The sequence below is a fragment of the Bicyclus anynana genome, chromosome 26, assembly GCF_947172395.1.
Source record: "Bicyclus anynana chromosome 26, ilBicAnyn1.1, whole genome shotgun sequence".
Lineage (NCBI taxonomy): Eukaryota > Metazoa > Arthropoda > Insecta > Lepidoptera > Nymphalidae > Bicyclus > Bicyclus anynana.
In genome coordinates, this window is record NC_069108.1 from 8,636,287 (window position 1) to 8,657,667 (window position 21,381).

A 21,381-nucleotide genomic window follows, 5' to 3' on the forward strand; every position below is an offset into this window, starting at 1 on the left:
GACGGTTCACAGTAGCTACCTTGTGTTTGGACTTGATAAATTTGTATTGATGAGAACTTTCCACCTAGAAGGATTGTGACTGTATTAAGGGTCTGGTGATGAAGACGAGGGACAGTGAAGAGAACTCCTCGACGGAGATAGGTTGTGACTGTACACACGCAGTGGGTATGCTAACACTAAAAATAAAAAAATAAAAATTTTAATAAAAAAAATTCAACCGACTTCCAACTCAAAAATTAACCTAAACTAAAAAGCAAAAAATAACATCTTACCTATGTGCTACCTTCTGATCAATTTGAAGGCGGTGCCAATTCAGTGTCATGTTTTAATTAAAGCCGTTTCTGAAAGAACCACAGAAATTTTGTAACTTAAACGGCTTGAATTAAAACATCACTGGCTTGGCACCGCCTTCAAATTGATCAGAAGGTAGCACATAGGTAAGATGTTATTTTTTGCTTTTTAGTTTAGGTTAATTTTTGAGTTGGAAGTCGGTTGAATTTTTTTTATTAAAATTTTTATTCCACAGCATCGCAAATCAACACTTCGGAGCATCACTCATATGTGTCCTTAAAGAGCTTATATGGAGCTTAGACACGCCATGCTGCTCCAATGAAGGTTGGTGGGTTTAGCATGATAATGTTAAATTCATTAAGGACTAATAACAAATGCAATGACCGGGGACGACCCATAGTCTCTAGACTCTTACAGTCTATTAAGAGTAGTTCTAAGAAATGCCTTTTTGTGATTGGAATAACATGAGAATAACATAATGTACGGAATGTACAATGACGAAGCTTTCAAATTAATTTTTATATAAGTGTAAGTTAAGCTGTACGGTCTACGATCTTTGCCTTACCGTAAAACGAAAAAAAATATCTAAATGTCAAACGAGTAATGATGAACCTTCGCAAAACAGTGTTTATTCAGCTCTTTTTCTGATGCACATTTCACAAAGATTGAAGATGATTTTGATTGAATTGAAGAAGAGTGTTATGAATGGTTCAATGAATTAATATGTACTGAAAACTAGTGATTTTTTGAACAAGCATAATTAATGATACTAAGTATCATTAATTATGCTTGTACTTGTAGATCTCAGTCATATGAACAGATTATTTATGTAATGAATTAAATATATAGCGCAAATGACATTACAAGGTGCTTGGCACGTCTTCGAGCCAAAATGAATGCACTTCATTTTCTTAATTAGTTGATATAATTAATTTGAAGGTCTATAATAGTTGTTACAGTTGTTTGGGGTTTTCAATTAGAGTCAAGAGATACTATCTCGCTAAATTTATATTGTTGAAGTATTGGTAGAGATGACTTTCGACAGTGTTGTTCATTTTCAATCCTGACTACTCTGTGTGATATTCATTATAAATGTATAGTTGCTTTAAAATTATATAGAGCAATATTATCTAAATTTTACTCTGTCATAAATTAGAACGCCTTTTAACTAATCATAATAATACATATTTACGGAACTCTAAGATTGAAGTTTTTAAATTTAATGCAACACCTTTCTAAAAAGTGTTTACACGTGATATTATTTGACAATGATAAAATGATCTATTACACAAGCAAATTATTTTTATCGATCAAATCAACAAAGTGACACGGTTGAGATCGAAACAGTTCAATAAACTGAACAAAGCTATCAACCTCACTCACTGTCACTCATAGTACATCACTAGTCCTACGTGCATCCTGAGAAATGTCGAAATGTCATTGACTTCGGCGAACGTACTTCATGACGAGAGTGCGAAAACCCATTTTAAATAAAATGAACGCGTAGCCTCGTCGCCCGTTATTAGCCCCGCGGCTCCGGACTCATTAGCTCGAGTAAAAAAGCCTGTATTAAAAAAAAAAGTTGCAACCGCGTCGCGTGTTATAAATCGTGTGTTGAATTAAAAAAAATGGTGATCCAAAAGATTTGCTGCCTCGGTGCTGGATACGTAGGCGGTCCTACATGCAGTGTGATAGCCCTAAAATGCCCAGACATCAAAGTTACAGTCTGCGACAAGAGCGTGGACAGGATAAACCAATGGAACTCGGACAAATTGCCGATTTACGAGCCAGGTTTGGACGACGTTGTGAAACAGTGTCGAGGTAGGAATCTATTCTTTTCCACGGACATAGAGACTAGTATTTTGGAGGCCGACTTAATATTTATCTCTGTAAACACGCCTACGAAGACTATAGGGAACGGCAAAGGCAGGGCAGCGGATTTGAAGTACATAGAAGGCGCGGCGCGAATGATAGCCGATATAGCGACAAGCAACAAAATTGTTGTCGAAAAAAGCACTGTTCCAGTCAAAGCTGCGGAAATTATTATGAAAATCCTCAGAGCGAACACTAAACCAGGCGTAGAGTACCAAATACTGTCCAACCCAGAGTTTTTAGCTGAAGGAACAGCTATTGTCGATTTAGTGGAATCTGAAAGAGTCCTTATTGGTGGTGAGGAGACGACCGAAGGTCAGAAGGCTATACAGGAACTATGCTGGGTCTATGAACATTGGATACCAGCTAAAAACATCCTAACAACAAACACTTGGAGCTCAGAATTATCCAAACTGGCCGCAAACGCTTTCCTAGCTCAAAGAATCTCAAGTATCAACTCTCTGTCAGCAGTCTGTGAAGCTACAGGTGCTGACGTCTCAGAAGTAGCCCGAGCGGTGGGCAGGGACTCCCGTATAGGCCCAAAGTTCCTCGAAGCGTCCATTGGTTTTGGTGGGAGCTGCTTCCAAAAAGACATACTCAATTTAATCTACCTATCTGAATGCTTGAATCTGCCAGAAGTGGCCGCATACTGGCAACAAGTTGTGAGTCTAAACGACTATCAGAAGACTCGTTTCACCCGTAAAGTCATAGAATCATTATTCAATACAGTTGCAGACAAAAAAATAGCTATACTAGGATTTTCATTCAAGAAAAACACTGGTGATACCAGAGAATCTCCCGCTATCTATGTATCAAGTACTTTATTAGATGAAGGTGCAAAATTACACATATACGACCCTAAAGTTGAGTATGATCAGATATTTTATGAGTTAACACATCCTTTAGTAACGAGTGAGCCGGAGAAAGTAAAGAAAAACATACAAATTCACAATTCAGCGTACTCTGCTGTGTCCGGAGCTCATGCTTTAGTTCTGTGCACTGAATGGGATGAATTCAAGAGTCTGGACTACAAGAAGATTTATGATGCAATGATGAAGCCTGCATACATCTTCGATGGCAGGAAGATACTGGATCACGAAGCTCTGTTAAACATTGGGTTCCACGTCCAGACGATCGGCAAGAGGTTGTCTAGAACAAGCAGCATCAGAGCACAAGGGAGCCAGACGATGCATAGTATTTAAGATTAATGTAAGTAAATTTTTTTTAAACTTCATACAGAATTAAAATCGCAAAGGTTGCCTGTCTTCACACTGCAACTGTGGGGTTGCCAGATATAAACAGTTAATTAATGGTATATTACCCTCACTGGTAGTTGGTAATATTTGAATAATTTTCATGAAAACATGATTTTTTTTGTAGTTAATAAAATATCGGTTTTGTTCCTATTAGTGGTCAGGTTAATACCTTGAAGTTATGGGAAATATCCGAACACCCTGTATGTCTGATAGGTTCTTAATGAATTTAACATTATCATTCTTAGCCTGCCAACCCACATTCCAGCAGTATGGTGGGCCTAAACTCCATATCCCTATTAAGTGGGAGCTGAAAAAGGCTATAGACATAGACTTATAAGTTATGAGGTAAAAAACATTTAAAAAAAAACATACGCGTCGAATTGCGAAACACCTCCTTTTTTAAGTCAGTTGAAAATTGAGATTTAAATCTTAATACATCTATACTATCTGTACTAATATTATAAAGCTGAAGAGTTTGTTTGATTGAACGCGCTAATCTCAGGAACTACTGGTCCGATTTGAAAAATTCTTTCAGTGTTAGATAGCCCATTTATCGAGGAAGGCTATAGGCTATATATTATCCCCATATTCCTACGGGAAAGGGAACCACGCGGGTGAAACCTCGCGGTGTCAGCTAGTGTTTTTATATGTCGCCCCTAGAGTTTCAATGAAACTCAGTACTTCCATTTGCGTGCGCAGTAAACGAAGATAAAATAATATCCGTCATTCGTACTACTTCCGCTATTATTGTGTCTACTTCAAATAGATTCAACTAATTGTGGTATTCTATTTACATTCATTTGTTCTAGTCTATTAAGCGGGCTACAGACCTTCAGTTTTAACTGAACGGTTGAACGGTTAAAATTTCAGTGTGTAGAACTGAGAACAGAGTGCCTAGTGGGAGTTTTTATTGTTTTCATACTGTGACGATCGCGTAAACGTAAACGGGACAAAATAAAATATAGCTTATAATAGGAATGATGACAGGTTTTTAAATTGTATATAAATAAAAATAAGTCGTGTTTTCCTTCCTGACGCTATAACTCCAGAACGCACGAACCGATTTCCACGGTTTTGCATTCGTTGGAAAGGTCTCGGGCTCCGTGAGGTTTATAGTAAAGAAAATTCAGGAAAACTTTCAACGTAGGGTAGGGGTAGGGTAGGGATAGGGTAGGGGTAGGGTAGAGGTAGTTGAAAGTTTACATCGAGTTTCACGCGGACGGAGTCGCGGGCGTCCGCTAGTTGTATATAAATTAAGAGTATGCTAATAGTAAAGCAATTTTGTAAAAGGAACAAGGTATCTGCGATCATTACTTTCGGCGCTACAGGGATTTAAAGGGTCAGATTTGCGGCGCTGTCGCGGATCCCTGAAAAACGCCCCATACAAAATGGCACGAACTAATGACGTCATAGCCAGTGTAATAATCGTTAGATTTGTATGTGCGTTCGAACAAAATTACAAATATCTTTGTTATTTGTGCGTTTATGTTTATTGTGCATATATTAAAAAATGTCACATTTAATGTAAGGAAGCTAAAACTGTATGAATTTTCAACTAATTACGATAAAAGATTTTTAATAGATTTTGAAATTTTATAATCTCATTTATTTTGCAAATATCCAGACAATCTTTGCTTTTTATGTATAAATTAGTTAACATTGACCATATTTACCCGAATGTATCATAAAAATCAATATATTCAAACCTAGTCATCATCCCCATACTTCCGTAATTCAGTTTAAACACTGTTTACAAGCAGAGCAGAGAGCAGTGATAGCCCAGTGGATATGACCTCTGCCTCCGATTCCGGAGGGTGTGGGTTCGAATCCTGTCCGGGGCATGCACCTCCAACTTTTCAGTTGTGTGCATTTTAAGAAATTAAATATCACGTGTCTCAATCGGTGAAGGAAAAACATCGTGAGGAAACCTGCATACCAGAGAATTATCTTCATTCTCTGCGTGTGTGAAGTCTGCCAATCCGCATTGGGCCAGCGTGGTGGACTATTGGCCTAACCCCTCTCATTCTGAGAGGAGACACGAGCTCAGCAGTGAGCCGAATATGGGTTGATGACGACTGTTTACAAAAGAGGCAAGTAGCCTATTTTGGGCGTTGGATAGACTAGACTTGAATAGACTTTCATTTATTTAACTTTTAACTATATTTAAACGCTTTTTTAAACGTCCGTTAAAAAAACTCTCGTGCGAATGAGGGCTTAATATGCAGTACTGTGACGCTGTCTTCAAGAGCTGCGGCTGTGTTGATTCAAAACATTGTCCTGATGCATCAAAACGCGACATAGTAATGTAAACACTTGCCATGACGTCATGACACAACACGTGGCGTCACGTCAGACAAATACAAATCCGCCTGACTGCATCATTTACCAGCAGATGAGATCACTGGTCAGAGAAATGTACACGTTTTTAGAGTACATGTAATAAATTTATGTGTGCTAGTTGTCTGTATTGTTCTATTTAATTACTAGCTGACGCCGCGCAGTTTTACCCGCGTGGTTCCTGTTCCCGTAGGAATACAGGGATAATATATAGCCTGTAGCACCCGGGGATAGTGTACCTTCCCACCTTATCAGCCGATAGACGTCCACAGCTGGACATAGGCCTCTTGCATGGACCTCTAAACACAACGATCTCGAGCCGCCAGCATCCAGCGGTTCCCTACAACCCGCTTGATATCCTCGGTCCACCTAGTGGTGGGTTAACCAACACTGCGCTCTCCGGTGCGGGATCGCCATTCCAGCACCTTGGGACCCCAACGTCCACCGGCTCTTCGAGCTATGTGGCCTGCCCATTGTCACTTCAGCTTCGCGACTCGCTGAGCTATGTCAGTGTCTTTGGTTCTTCTGCGGATCTCCTCATTCCTGATTCGATCACGCAGAGAAACGCCAAGCATAGATCGCTCCATCGCCCGCTGAGTGACTTTGAGCCTTCTAATAAGGCCCATAGTTAGCGACCAAGTCTCGGATCCGTAGGTCATCACTGGCAAGACGCACTGATCGAAGACTTTCGTCTTTAATCACTGAGGAATTTCGGACGAAAAGATGTCGCGGAGTTTTTGAGTGAAAGATTTTTTCAAATCGTGTTTTAGAGCCTATTCAATGCAAACAAACAAACAATTATTTCCTATGTATAATATTAGTTTAGATTGTGTTATTCTCTAGGCCGCGCGGACCAAGTCGAGGGTCACAACTAGTGTTAGTGTCGTGAGCGCGTGATGCAATCGACCTCACTTGTAATTGCGAATTTCCTTTAAAATTATGATTAAGTAATTTATCTTTACATATCCGTATAATATTATAGAGTGACGTAATAGCCCAGAGGATATGACCTCTGCCTTTTGGAGGGCGTAGGTTCGAATCCGGTCCGGGGCATGCACCTCTAACTTTTTAGTTGTGTGCATTTTAAGAAATTAAATATCACGTGTCTCAATCGGTAAAGCAAACCATTGTGAGGAAACCTGCATACCAGAGAATTTTCTCAATTCTCTGCGTGTTAAAGTCTGCCAATCCTCATTGGGCCAGCGTGGTTAACCCCTCTCATTTTAAGAGGAGACTCGTGCTCATTAGAGCGCGAATATGGGTTGATAATGATGATGATGAATTTTAAATATGCGTATAATATTATAGAGTGACGTTATAGCCCAATGGATATGACTTCAGCCTTCGATTCGGAGAGCGTAGGTTCGAATCTGGTCCGAGGCATGTACCTCCAACTTTTCAGTTGTGTGCATTTTAAGAAATTCTAGGTAAAGGAAAACCATCGTGAGGAAACCTGCATTACCAGAGAATATACTTAATTTTCTGCGTGTGCGTGGTGGACTATTGAGCTAACCCCTCTCACACTGAAAGGAGACTCGTGCTCACCAGTGAGCCCGAATATGGGTTAATAATGATGAAGACGAATTTTTATATCTATATTTTATATATTTTATAATACGTAATCTTTTCGATTTATGTAAGAAACCCTCGATATCCATCTTGCACTAGTTTTGCCCTTTTTCCACGGGAATCATTGCATTTTCCGGGATAAAAAGAAGCCTATATGTTGCTCCTCTATAATAGCCTCTATCTTCCAGTGAAAGTCCCATTAAAACCCCTAAAATAAGACAAAACCGCGTGAAATATTAATAGTAACAAACCGTACGCATAGAAACCGAAAGGGGTGTGGATTTTCATCCTCCTCCTAACAAGTTAGCCCGCTTCCATCTTAGATTGCATCATCACTTACCATCAGGTGAGATTGTAGGCATGGGCTAACTTATAAAGAATAAAAAAAAGTACAGACGCACATTTCTCATTACACGCCTATTATATATTGCACGAACCTCGATTGAAACGCTAACTAAATGCGCGAAACTAATGAGCGAGTGAAATCGAATATATTACCCGCTTTGATGTGGCACGCTGTGTGACGTCACTGTGACGTCATCGTCAACAACCCGGCTCACTGTTGAGCACGAGTCTCCTCTCTTAATGAGGGGGTAGGCTGATAGTCCACCACGCTGGCCCAATGCGAATTGGCAGACTTCACACACGCAGAAATTGGGGATGATGATTAGGTTTGAAAAAAATTTTTATGAGCATTTATTCGGGTAAGTAAAACAAAGAATGTCTGGATGGTTGCAAAATAAATAAGATTATAAAATTTTAAATTCTTCTAAACTTCTTTTATCGTAATTAGATAAAAATTCATGCATGTTTAGCTTTCTTACATTAAATGTGACATTTTTTCAATAAATGAACTATAAACATAAACGCATAAATAACAAAGATTTGTAATTTTGTTATTTTGTTTGAACGCCCATACAAATCTAACGATCATTATGACCTACGACGTCATTAAATCGTACCATTTTGGGGGTTTGGGGGGCGTTTGGGGCGCTTTTCAGGAATCCGCGGCAGCGCCGCAAATCTGACCCTTTAAATCCCTGTAGCACCGAAAGTAATGATCGCAGATACTCTGTTACTTTTACGAAATTGCTTTACTATTAGCATACTCCTAATTTAAGTATATACAATTTAAAAACTGTCATCATCCATATTAAGAAAATTCCCAGGTTATCAGGATTTTCACGATGTTTTTACTTCACCGTTTGAGACACGAGTAACTTTAAGCACTTGGTAAAATAACTTTAATTACGGTTGAGTTTCTTGCCGGTATCTTCTGAGCAGAACCTGCCTTCCGAACCGGTGGTAGAATCTTTACAAATAGTCAACTGACGTGTCAAAAGTGCTTGTAAACTGAGCCTACTTGAAATAAATGATTTTTGATTTGATTTGATTTGGTTATTTTGAAATAACACACACACAGCCAGTAAGTCAAATCACACATGTGCATTGTAAAATACCACATGTGCACTGTAAAAAAGGGGTCCGGATGCAGAGTGACCCGACTTTTTGTTTCGTTTCCCTTCCACCGACAACACTACGGTTATTATTTATTTTAATGACTGTGCAACATCTTCGCAACAGCCTCAATAGCTCAACGGTAAGAGCGGTCGGACTCATCACCGAGGGGTGGTGGTTCGATCCCCCGTTGGTCTATTGTCGTACCCACTCCTAGCACAGTCTTTGTCGACTAGTTGCAGGGGAATAATACTCGTATATTGGTCGTATTTAAAATACCATTATAGCTTGGCAACTTCGTTCGTAACACTCCCGATGGTCCGCGCGGGCCGAGGGGCGTGTAGCGATGAATGAAAACCCACGACTGATGCAACCCGTACGCATGATTTCACACCCGCGCAGTCTTTCCCCCGTCGCTCGCATATCATAGGAGTGTCATCAACGACTTTGCCAGACTTCTTTTTTTTTTATTCTTTACAAGTTAGCCCTTGACTACAATCTCACCTGATGGTAAGTGATGATGCAGTCTAAGATGGAAGCGGGCTAATTTGTTAGGAGGAGGATGAAAATCCACACCCCTTTCGGTTTGTACACGGCATCGTACCGGAACGCTAAATCGCTTGGCGGTACGTCTTAGGGTGGTAACTAGCCACGGCCGAAGTCTCCCACCAGCCAGACCTGGACAAATTAAGAAAATCTCAATCTGCCCAGCCGGGGATCAAACCAAGGACCTCCGTTTTGTAAATCCACCGCGCATACCACTGCGCCACGGAGGCCGTCAAAACTACTATATTCTATATTTACCACTATCACTAATCTCGCCAATCCGCATCGGTGGAGCGTGGTAGCTCTCAGCTCTGTATCCCCTCTCCTATAAGGAGGAGGCCGGCAGTGTAGTCATTAAAATAGGCCAATAAAAAATCATGAAAAATCGGTTTTCAATTGAGAAATTGAAGTCAATTAAAAATGAACTTGCACATTAAAGATCTCGGCTCTCAATCAAAGATCCATGGATCACAATCGACGCTGATCAATTTGTGTTATCACCATCACGAACGAGTCGAGGTGAAGCGACAACCTTCGCGGTTCATATTACTGTTGTGGTACCTTCACACTGTGAAGTTTGCACGCTGCGGTTTTTTAAACGCCGATACCAATGACGTTTTATTAATAGACGCGTCATAGACTAACATCATTGCTCTAAAACCAGCGGATATAGTGCTATGCCGACGTAGCTTTTTGACGGCCTCCGTGGCGCAGTGGTATGCGCGGTGAATTTACAAAACAGAGGTCCTGGGTTCGTTCCCCGGATGGGCCGTTTGAGATTTTTTTAATTGGTCCAGGTCATTGCGCCACGGAGGCCGTTATCACTAGAGTCAACTATTATTGTTCCGATAGTTTTTTCAGTCAATGGTCTTATAGCGAAAAGTTTCGACCAACACCTTAAGAAGCTTTCGCTAAACTGCTGGATCAAGGGTCAGATACAGAAGGCAGTGATTCTTGAGACGGTGTATTGTGAGGAGGTTTCTCACTCTGGAGCCTTGACCGCCGGTTGTTTGGGCACTCAAATGTCTAGTGTTTTGTATTTAATTTTTATATCAACATTGTCGAAAATTAAAAAAAAGGATAAATAAATAAATAAGAGAAATAAAAAAACATATCTACTATATAACCGCTAACATCTCAGGTCGATATATCTCATTTTTAATCGACTTAAAAAAAAAAGAGGATGTTAATTCATCGGAATCTTTTATACTTTTTTCATACGAGTAATATATTCCTCAATTAGTGATTCGAAGACGTCTGGATCGATTTGGAAAATTCTTTTTTGTTTTATTTCTGCAAAGACGCTATTCCTTTTGTAAAATATTTAAATTATTTTAAACGACATGTTTATGATCATGGACTTTTAATTTAAAATTTCAAAAAATTTGATCATCTGAAAGTGATTTTTCAATAAATAAATTTCTCCACTATCGTTTATTCTTTTATTAGCCGATGGACGACGGATGGCTTTTGTTTACTATTTTAATTCAATCAATCAATAATTAAAAATTCCACACAATACCCGAGAATCAAACAAGGACTTACCTTCAATTTATAAATAGGAGTCCAAATCAAACATGACTATGACGTCACCAATTAGCAGCGCGTCACATTCCGCGCGTCGGCCGTGACACGTATTGGCCGCGCGGCGCTATGTTGTTGGGATAGTGTTAGGGCGTTTCACATTAACGGCGATTTTTGAAAAAAACATCATTTTAATAATAGATTTGATTTTTTTGTTTGTTAACCGACATCAAAAAAAGGAGGAGGTTCTCAAATCGACGCGTATGTTTTTTAATGTTTGTTACCTCATAACTTCGTCATTTATTAACCAATTTTGAAAATCCTTTTTTTTTATGTATGAATGAGTATACTTCCAGATAGGTCCCATTTCATTTTTATGAAATTTCAAGTTTGTAGTGTTATAGGGGGTAAGCCGACGCGTCGCCACGGCATGCGTCGCCACGGCATGCGTCGCCACGCCAGAAACACGCAGGTTTTACGTGCGGCTGTAGATGTTTCACATCAAAAACTTAAAATATCTAATCACACACATTATGCCGTGTTACTCACATACGATCATTCGTGCGATAAAATCACAATGGAACTTAAGCCTAAGTCTGATCCACATGTGCTCTTTAGTACAAAAAAAAGTTCTCCGTCTCCTATAGATATGGTTGAGGTGTCATTCGATTCGGAATTGAATGTAGATAGTTTTGAACCCTCCTTAACTTGCTAAAAAAAAAAAAGATTAAAAAAAAAACATCATCGCAGTCGGGTAAAATATCCAATCGCGTACACATTATACCGTTGCTCTCTCTCTCTCTTAACTTGTTGTCTTGTAAAGAATAAAAAAAAAAAAATATATATAAAAAAAAAAAAAAAGAACTTCATCGCAGTCGGGTAAAGTATCTAATCGCATAAACATTATACCGTGTTACTCACATACATTACATTCGTGCGATAAAATCAAAATATACATTTATCATGTTTTATGGAGCGAAATGTCGAAACGCACTTTAGCTGATAAGTGGTATCGGAAATGTGTTTCGTTTTCAATATTACTCACTAGATAACGATCATTTCCTGTCTGTATTAAATAAAAAAAAACTTTTTTGAAAATTTCATAGGTCTCCCTTTTTTTTTTGTATATTTTACTAGCTCACGCCCCGCGGATTCACCTGCGTAGTTCCCGTTCCAGTAAAAATAAAAGGATAAAATATAGCCTGACGATGAATGACTCTTACAAATAATGTGGCTTTCTATTGTTAAAAAAAAATTCAAAATCGGTTTAGTAACTCAAGGTTTACTTCTGAGGCTGTCAAAATGTGGAATAATTTGCCGTCTTTTGTCCGTGCCAGTAATTCACTTGCCATTTTTAAGTTTCGTTTGAAGCTACATTATTTGTCGTTGAATTAAAATTTTATTTTTCGAGGTATTTATTTTGTTGTTATTTGTTATTTATTTTGTAATATATTATGTAATACATATGTAAATTTTAATATTATATTTACGTATATATTATATTATATTTATATATTTTTTTAATTATTTATATATATAATTACATATAATGTATTGCACCTTCCCGCTCTTTCTTCGCAAGTTCTCTCGTCAGGGGTTGCCTGGTAGAGATTACTTATAGTGATAAGGCCGCCTTTGCATGCTAAGTTTATTTTTGTTTTCATGTTTCAATTTATAATTGTATTTTTGTGTGCAATAAAGTATTTCTTCTTCTTCTTCTTCTTCTCAAGTAATATCTTGATAATATTAGTATAGATAAATAATAAAATCAGTTAAATATTATGCACTATTTATCATTTGGATTTGATTAATTTGTTATCAATTAAACACTATGTAAATGATTACATGATAATTTTATTACACAAAGCTTAACATGATTAATGTAGGTGAGCCAATCAAAACAATTTATTCGGTATTTTGGAATTATAATAGGCATAATAACAGTTTTTTTAATTGTATATGAATTAAGAGTATGCTAATAGTAAAGCAATTTTGTAAAAGTAACAGGGTATCTGCGATCATTACTTTCGGAGCTACAGGGATTTAAAGGGTCAGATTTGCGACGCTGCCGCGGATCCCTGAAAAACGCCCCATACGAAATGGCACGAACTAGTGACGTCGTTGGCTCGCTGATCGTTAGATTTGTATGGGCGTTCAAACAAAATCACTAATATCTTTGTTATTTGTGCGTTTATTTTTATAGTTCATTTATTGAAAAATGTCACATTTAATGTAAGGAAGCTAAAAGTGTATAAATTTTTATCTAATTACGATAAAAAAAATTTGATAGATATTGAAATTTTATAATCTTATTTATTTTGCAAATATCCAGACAATGTTTGCTTTTTTTGTATACATTAGTTAACATTGACCTTATTTACCCGAATGTATCATAAAAATCAATATATTCAAACCTAGTCATCATCCCCATTGGGATTTGGGACTCGAACCTTGACGTGGCGCAGTGGTATGCGCGGTGGATTTACTAGACGGAGGTCCTGGGTACGATCCCCGGCTGGGCCGATTGAGGTTTTCTTAATAGGTCCAGGTCTGGCTGGTGGAAGGCTTTGGCCGTGGCTACGTACCGCCAAGCGATTTAGCGATCCGGTACGATGTCGTGTAGAAACCGAAAGGGGTGTGGATTTTCATCCTCCTCCTAACAAGTTAGCCCGCTTCCATCTTAGATTGCATCATCACTTACCATCAGGTGAGATTGTAATAACTTAAATAAAATAAAAAAACCTGTGTACTACGGAAACGAATAAGTTATGAATAAGATTAGTTAAAACATGTAAAAGAATAGTTTATTTCATTGAAATGAAATTTTTACAAGGTTTTCCGTGTAACTTTGACATTTACTTGGAAATAAGGAAAATAAGGAACTCGGAAAAATTCTAGACTAATTATAGGTAACAAACACACGAGCAAAAAATCAAATCTTATCGCTTTATATTAGGTTTGTAATTTTTGGCTAGTAGGAGGCTTTGGCCGTGGCTAGTTACCACCCTACCGGCAAAGACGTACCGCCAAGCGATTTAGCGTTCCGGTACGATGTCGTGTAGAAACCGAATTGTGTGTGGATTATCATCCTCCTCCTAACAAGTTAACCCGCTTCCATCTTAGATTGCATCATCACTTAACAGGTGAGATCGTAGTCAAAGGCTAACTTGTAAAGAATAAAAAAAAAGTTAAGATTAGAAGTAATACCTATGAGTAAATTATCTTAGATTATCGCAATATAATTTTACAGCTAACAATAAAACGGATTTTACAAATCAACGTTTTTCGAAACGACTCTTTTATGACTCATTTATAGTTATTGCTCATAAAAGTAAAATTAACATCGGCATTACTAAATGATTTCTAGTTTCAAAACGATAACGTAAAAGTTAGCGTTACGGTACGCTGACATTCTATATAGCCGACTGCGGCGAAACCCCATAAATAGGCTAGTTGACACTTTTTTTATAAGGGTCAACTTTGTTCATTATCGTTGTACTAGATCAGGGTTTTGCAAACTTTCGGCTCCACGAACCCCTGTTAAAATTTCCAAGTGACAGCGAACCCCTTACTAAGTAATAAGAACCACCCCCCACCCAACCCCAAAAAAAAATAATTTTAAAGGAAACAAAATTAAAGGTAACACATTAAGTACCAAAAGAAATGTCTTTGTTATATTACTGTGATGTGCTTGTATCTTGTCGCAAATTGATTCAATGTTGGGAGTGATTTTTTATTTCAATTTTAACCTTAGGTCATTCTAACTGGGTATCAGTTATCAAGGCACCATTACGCAAATCTTGTCGCGAACCCCCTGCCGTCGAATGGCGAATCCCTAGGGGTTTGCATACCCCACTTTGAGAAACCCTGTACTACATTGAATTAAAAATCATATTTTTACGTAAACATTTTAATTTTTAAATATTATTTTGACAAAACGAGGCAAAACGCTGTCAACCATGATGGCATATACTTTACCTATATCATGACGTCACGTAAACTAACTGCCAGTTTCTTCATGTAAAGCTAAAGTAACAATAAAAGTAGTAAGTAGTAAAGAAGACTTTATTCTTCAGTGAATAAGACCGTCACTTTTGATTTATGACGTTACTTTGACTGTTACTTGCGATGAAGAAACTGGCCGTATAACCGTATAATAAAAGACTTGAGAGAAGCAAAAAAATAGACATGCCTTAGTTTGACGTTTATTCCTCTAAACAACGTGACGTCACAAAATGGACGACAGCGTTTTTGACGTTTGGAAGGATTGAAAAAATGTATAATTTTATAAATTAAGTTTTCTATGAAATCCCCTTTCTTTACCCCTATCCCACCACGCGACGGCGACGGAAGCCTAAAAAATGGAGTAACTTCTCCAGTTTTCCCAACATTTCCCTTCACTGCCCTGATCCTATTGATCGTAGCGTGATGAAGAGTATACCTAATATAAGCTGCCCAGGAGAGTGAAGAAAAATTGTACCAAGTTTTGTTAAAATCCGTCGAGTAGTTTTTGTTTCTATAACAAACATACCACGCGACGGAAGCTTGATAAATTGAGTAACTTCTCCCGTTTTCCCAACATTTCCCTTCACTGCTCTGCTCCTATTGATCGTAGCGTGATGAAAAGTATACTATAACCTGCCCAGGAGTATGAAGAATAATTGTACCAAGTTTCGTTATAATCCGTCGAGTAGTTTTTGTTTCTATAAAGAACATACAGACAGACAGACAAAAATTTTACTGATTGCATTGTTGGCATCAGTATCGACCACTAAACACCCCCTAATTGACCTCTCTACAGATTTATTATAAGTATCGATATATTTCTGACCCTTATTCCATACACGAAATTAATAATACTACCCTAATATTGTCATGTTGTTATAACGGCAGCTATTCACTAACTTTGTTTTACTTTGTATTCAGTAACTGTAATATTAATTGAAGTGTGTTTTAAAGTGTTTTTTGTTCTTTTCCAGGTAAATTGTGAACAAACAAACAAAAAAAGAGATACTCTTGCATCGAGATTACTCAGAAGACATACCAGTTTCAGTTTATTTATAATATTTTTTTTATTAATATTTTATACGAAAAAAATACACAATATTATCACAGAACATACAATGCTAAAGCTATGTTTTAGTGATATAGCTCTTTGTTAAAGAAAGAAAGTAAGAGATTTTATAGTAAATATTCATTATTACGTATATACTTTAATAATACTTGAGGCAACTATACCATTTGTAATTTACACCATAAGTAACATTATTACATTTAAAAATGTATTAGTATGTATGTGTAATTTGTGTTTACTTTACACTTCAACACATTGACATATTGTGCTTGTCGTAGACAGAGAAGTAAATAGACAATGGATGGATGGGAATTACTGAGCAAAAAATCCGTATCTAAATTGTTTCATCCATTTAGGAATTTTTATAATTTACATTTGTTTAATATACTTAATCGAACAAGAATTTAATAGTTTTTATTTTATTAAATCAAATAAGGCTATATACATAAATATGAATTGTAATATATATTTTTTATACTTTTATATTTTATGTAACATTTTGTCTGAATTTTTATCAAATAGATAGCTTATATCACAGAATTAATAAGGCAATAGAAATGACGGTCAATGCTGAATGGAAATATCATGTTGCCACAGAGAAATCCATAGACAGGTATTTTAGCATTTAGGTTTAAAAATATGTAGTATATACCAGTGTAATATGTAGTGAGGTCAAAATCGTATATCTTTTAGAGTCTGGCTAATGAAAGTAGACTGAAATCACCCTGCAAATTTTAAAAATTATTTAAACAAATTAAAAAAGCGTGTGTTATAATTTGTTTAAATTTTTTTTTGTTTTTGAATACATTATATAAAAAAGTATTAAACTCACTTAATTGAATATTTGCAATACAATTTTAAGAGTTTACTCCGATTTTATTTGTTTGGCGGACGATTTCAGTAACTACATTCATTAGCCACACTCTAACTTACAATGGCCCCATCCCTTGTCTATTTACTTATTTATCTACGCTGTGACGTCACGTGTTTCCCTTCGTATAGACAACCGTATGTGTATGTTTTGAACTGCTAATACAATTAAGATAAAGTGCTGTTGATCAATATTTATTTTTATTGAATTTTAATAATTCACATTTGTACAATTTAATCGAACAAGAATTTATTAATATTTTTTTATTAAATCAAATAAGGCTTATACATAAATGTTAATTGTAATATATATTTTTCATACTTTTTTATATTTTATGTAACATTTCGTCTGATTTTTTGTTAAATAGACAGCTTTTATCATAGAATTAATAAGGCAATAGAAATGCTGAATGGAAAAATCATGACTACAGTCATGATTGAAGTCTTGTTATCCAAGAATTCAACCCTTTAAATGGTAACTATTTTAATATAAAAAAAACGTAGCAACTAGCCAATATACTCGTATTTTTAACTTTAGTTTTAAATAATTTAGTTTCAGAGTCGGTGATGGTTTTAGATATTTGTCATTTTAGTAAACCTAATTTGTCAGTCCATGCTCTGTTCTAAAAGTACTAATTATGCCTATAATAGCTTGGCAAATTCGTTCGTAACACTCCCGATGGTCGCGCGCACGATTTCACACCCGCGCAGTCCTTCCCCCGTCGCCCGGTTATCATGGGAGTGTCTTTAACAAACTTGCCAAGCTATATGGAAATGTCTTCTCCAGTACAGGTAGGTAATTAGAGTATTAGAGGTCTTTAGAGTAGGCCGCAGCGGCGAAGAGTTGATACAGGCCGATTCCCACCGGGTTACCTTTTTAAAATCCATACAGTGGTGTGCATAAGGTGGTCGATCAGGACATGCTCTAGTAAGGAAAAATTAACCGAACTGGGAAAATCTGCATTTACTAAGGATTAAGAAAACATCTCTTAGGGTATGCACTGATTTAATGCATGTATGTAGTGCACGCCACAGCCACACATACATACATATTAATTATTGTTATGAATATGTAGTTTGCATCAAGAGTTCTGAATTTCCTTTTCTTTGGGATGGCTTGCCTTCACATCACATCACATTTATTTGATCATAAAATTGTCAAAATTCCATCCTTCGCCACTGCATTTTTGCATATATGAAGTGCTTGCTTCTAAGTCTGGACTTTTGTTACCAAAGTCCAAAGTCGCCATGGTTTAAACTCCATTGTCTATGGTACTTATAACACTCGTGGAAGTAGCATGGACACACTTTCATCTTATAAGATGTCAAAGGCAAACCCTCACAGGCTCTGTTTTAATACTTAAGCATATATTTTTCTACACTTGACCAGTTTTTATAGAAGATACTAAACCAAAAAAGTAAAGAGGAATGTCATGACGGGGACAAGCTAAGATCTTTGACTATACATCCTGAGTTGAAGACTTGTTTGATTTGTTAGTTTGTTTTCTTGTTTGTTAAACTTGTTGATAACAGATAGAAAATAAACCAAAAAAAAAATACAGCTTCGGCGTTACTTCGCCGGTGAACATTTTGCCCTAGAAGAGTGATAAAAATTGTAATTTTTCTTCAAGAAAAATACTTTTATTAAGCCAATAATTAAACCAGATCCTTATTTATACATCATACTATAAACTTTTATATGGTGGGCACTCCCCTTTGCCCACACTGTTCCCAGTTATTGTTTGTCTTAAGCAATTTTTAACCGACTTCAAAAAGGAGGAGGTTCTCAATTCGGTCAGTATTTTTTTTTTATGTATGTACACCGATTATACTGTTTATTATGGTTGTAGTGAAACCTCTTAGGCATTGTATTTTAATATATTTCTAGTGCCTATTCACTAACATAGGTCTATTAGCCATCTAATATAATAAACATCAAATTAATAACAACAAAGCACAATGTGAACGTAAATTATTTATTCTTTTTTGGGAGATTTCTAAGTATATCTAGCAATTTTAGAGGTTGACGAGTTTTATACATATTTTTGGAAGTTTAACTAAGATTGAAAGAGAATAAAGAGCTGGCTTTTCTCAGGACTGTTTTAGTCTTTCTGTCTGCATTAAATTCGTCTTCCTGGTTGGGCTATTGAAAATAGAGTCCGGAAAATTAAAAAAAAAATCTTTTAATGTTTGTTAAAAACACTATATACAAATATTTAAAAGTAACTATTTAACATTTGTTGTTTTCCAATATTTACATTATATTTTTGGGAAAGCCTTCCGTTTTTTTTTTTAATTTTCGACGACAATTCTATTTTCAATAGCTTTATCCTCTATAAAATAATTTGTGAACATAAATTGCCGTCTAATTTTCACTTAAAAAATTTAAATTTTTCATAAACACTGGTCGACCTAAACCATTTTTTTATAAGTCTTAATTAATATAAGTTATAATTTAAGACAAACATTTTCCTATTAAGTATTATTATGAATTTATTGATTTATATTTCTGTTGCATTTAAATCTGTTTTTAAGTAATTGCACCAATTTAAAAGGACGAACTTTATAAATTCAAAGAAACGAGATTTCAAGGATTATTTATTTTAATAGTCGTTTAAAAGGTGAACAAGTGACTCCAACTTTATTATATGTTTTTCAAATTAATTAATTTGTACATTTAATAAATATTTTGTTTACTTAAATAATGATGGTAAAAGACATTTTCCAAATTGGCCTACTAATCAGCCGCTTACTTTGTTGTATATATACTGAGAGGCACATTATCCGCCCTATTTAATATAACGCGAGTATATTAAAGTGGGCGGATAATTGTGCCTCTGAGTATATTTAATGTATTCATAGCATTTTTTTACTGTGTCCAATTTTAATGGGTGCTTTAGCATTCCTGGATTAGCCTATAAGCTATTTAAGCAATAGGCTAGTTAACACTTTTTAAAATGGTCCTAAATTGTTCACTAAATTGAATTATTTTTTTTAATTTTGAAATATTTTTTTGACATAACGAGCCGAAACGCTATCGGCCATGATGGTTTAATGAATAAGCAATCTTTCCCTGTGGTCCTATGTATTATTAAGTGAATTTCATGATTTTATATTTCTGCATAAATATTATACTTGGTTAATTATTACTATTTTTATAATTTTACTTTATAATTTGTAACCGTGTAACCGGAACATATAAAATAGTATTATTAAAATAAATGCATTAATTTAATGATAAATCTGTTTTTTTTTTTAATTTTTATCCTCGACATTACTGAAATATTCTTCAGACTCGCAGGAAAATCGCAGTATTTCCTGACCGATTCAGAAATTTAACCCACCATCTCGAGATCCAAGGAAAACTACTACACCAAAGAGAAGGTTTACTGTTTATCCATCATTAACAACCCATATTCGGCTCACTGTTGAGCACGAGTCTCAGTAGCAGTTGAGCAGGGTTAGGCCAATAGTCCACCACGCTCTCCAATGCGGATTGGCAGACAGGGCCGGACCGTCCATACGGCGAACGGCGAAGGCGCCAAATCCTAGGGGGCGCCGAAATGGTAAAGACAAGATCGAAAAAAAATTTATTTCTTGTCGATAGTCTATATTTAAAACGAAGAGATGAACGCGACGTGCGCGAATTTACTTCTAATAGAGGCGTCTTTCTTTACCTATGGTGCAGGGAGTGCGTTGATTTTAACCCGGGTATATACAGGTAATAGAGGGCGCTAGGGTGATGATTGCACCCGGGCGCTACGTGAGCTAGAGAGTCTTTACCTATAGTGCAGGGGGTGCGTTACACCCGGGTGTCGCAATCTCAGGGGCGCCTAAGCGCCACTCGCCGCGCGGTTTCTATAGGTACTAGGGGGCGCTAGGGTGATGATTGCACCCGGGCACTACGTGATCGAGAGACGGTATTGTGCCTGATTTTCAATTGGTCTGAGTATAGTCAAAATCTTCGCGTTCCATAAGTTCGTAGCCTAAGTGAACCAGGAAACTACAAAGCTATAATTTATTAGTTAATTTATTTTTCAACTTTATTTAGAGCTCAATACACTTATTTTGTTGGCCTGGAAACATTTCTATACCAGCTATTTTTTTTCTTTAAACTCTTAGAAAATGCATAGACCACTTTCATAAAAATTTTGAACTCGATAAGTGCTTTTTCTAGCTTCGGAAATAGATAAAAGTCTGATGGAGACGAGACTAGATCATATGAATATGGTGGTAAGGTAAGAATTCTAAATTATCCTGATGAAACAAAACTTTTCTTTTCAATGACCATGGCCATTTTTCTTTAATTTGTCCTCTGAAACATCGCAGCAGATTTCACTATTAAGCAGAGTTTATATTTACGCCTTTTTTTAGTAATCCACCGTAATTACAAATACAAAACCGCTTCTGTCTTTTGGAACATTGGATCCTGGTCGTGTCCACTTTTTAGACTCTACTTTTGTTTCTGGAGTAAAGTAATATACTCAGGTTTTAACCATGGTCACAAAATATACAAAAAAGTATCTGCCTCAAACAACTCCAAGCAGTTGCGAAAATTCGTCATTTGATCGCGTATTTGTTCAA

At 36.4% G+C, this 21,381-nt stretch overlaps 1 protein-coding gene across 1 annotated transcript; it reads left to right on the top strand.

Annotated features, from left to right (window-relative positions):
* The first annotated feature begins 1,704 nt into the window (after positions 1-1,704).
* Positions 1,705-20,039, top strand: LOC112056019 (UDP-glucose 6-dehydrogenase). The gene is made up of 2 exons (XM_024096340.2): positions 1,705-3,372; positions 15,833-20,039. Exon 1 carries the CDS (start codon positions 1,920-1,922, stop codon positions 3,363-3,365), a length of 1,446 nt encoding a protein of 481 aa, XP_023952108.2. The 5' UTR covers positions 1,705-1,919; the 3' UTR covers positions 3,366-3,372; positions 15,833-20,039.
* Positions 20,040-21,381: the final 1,342 nt, after the last annotated feature.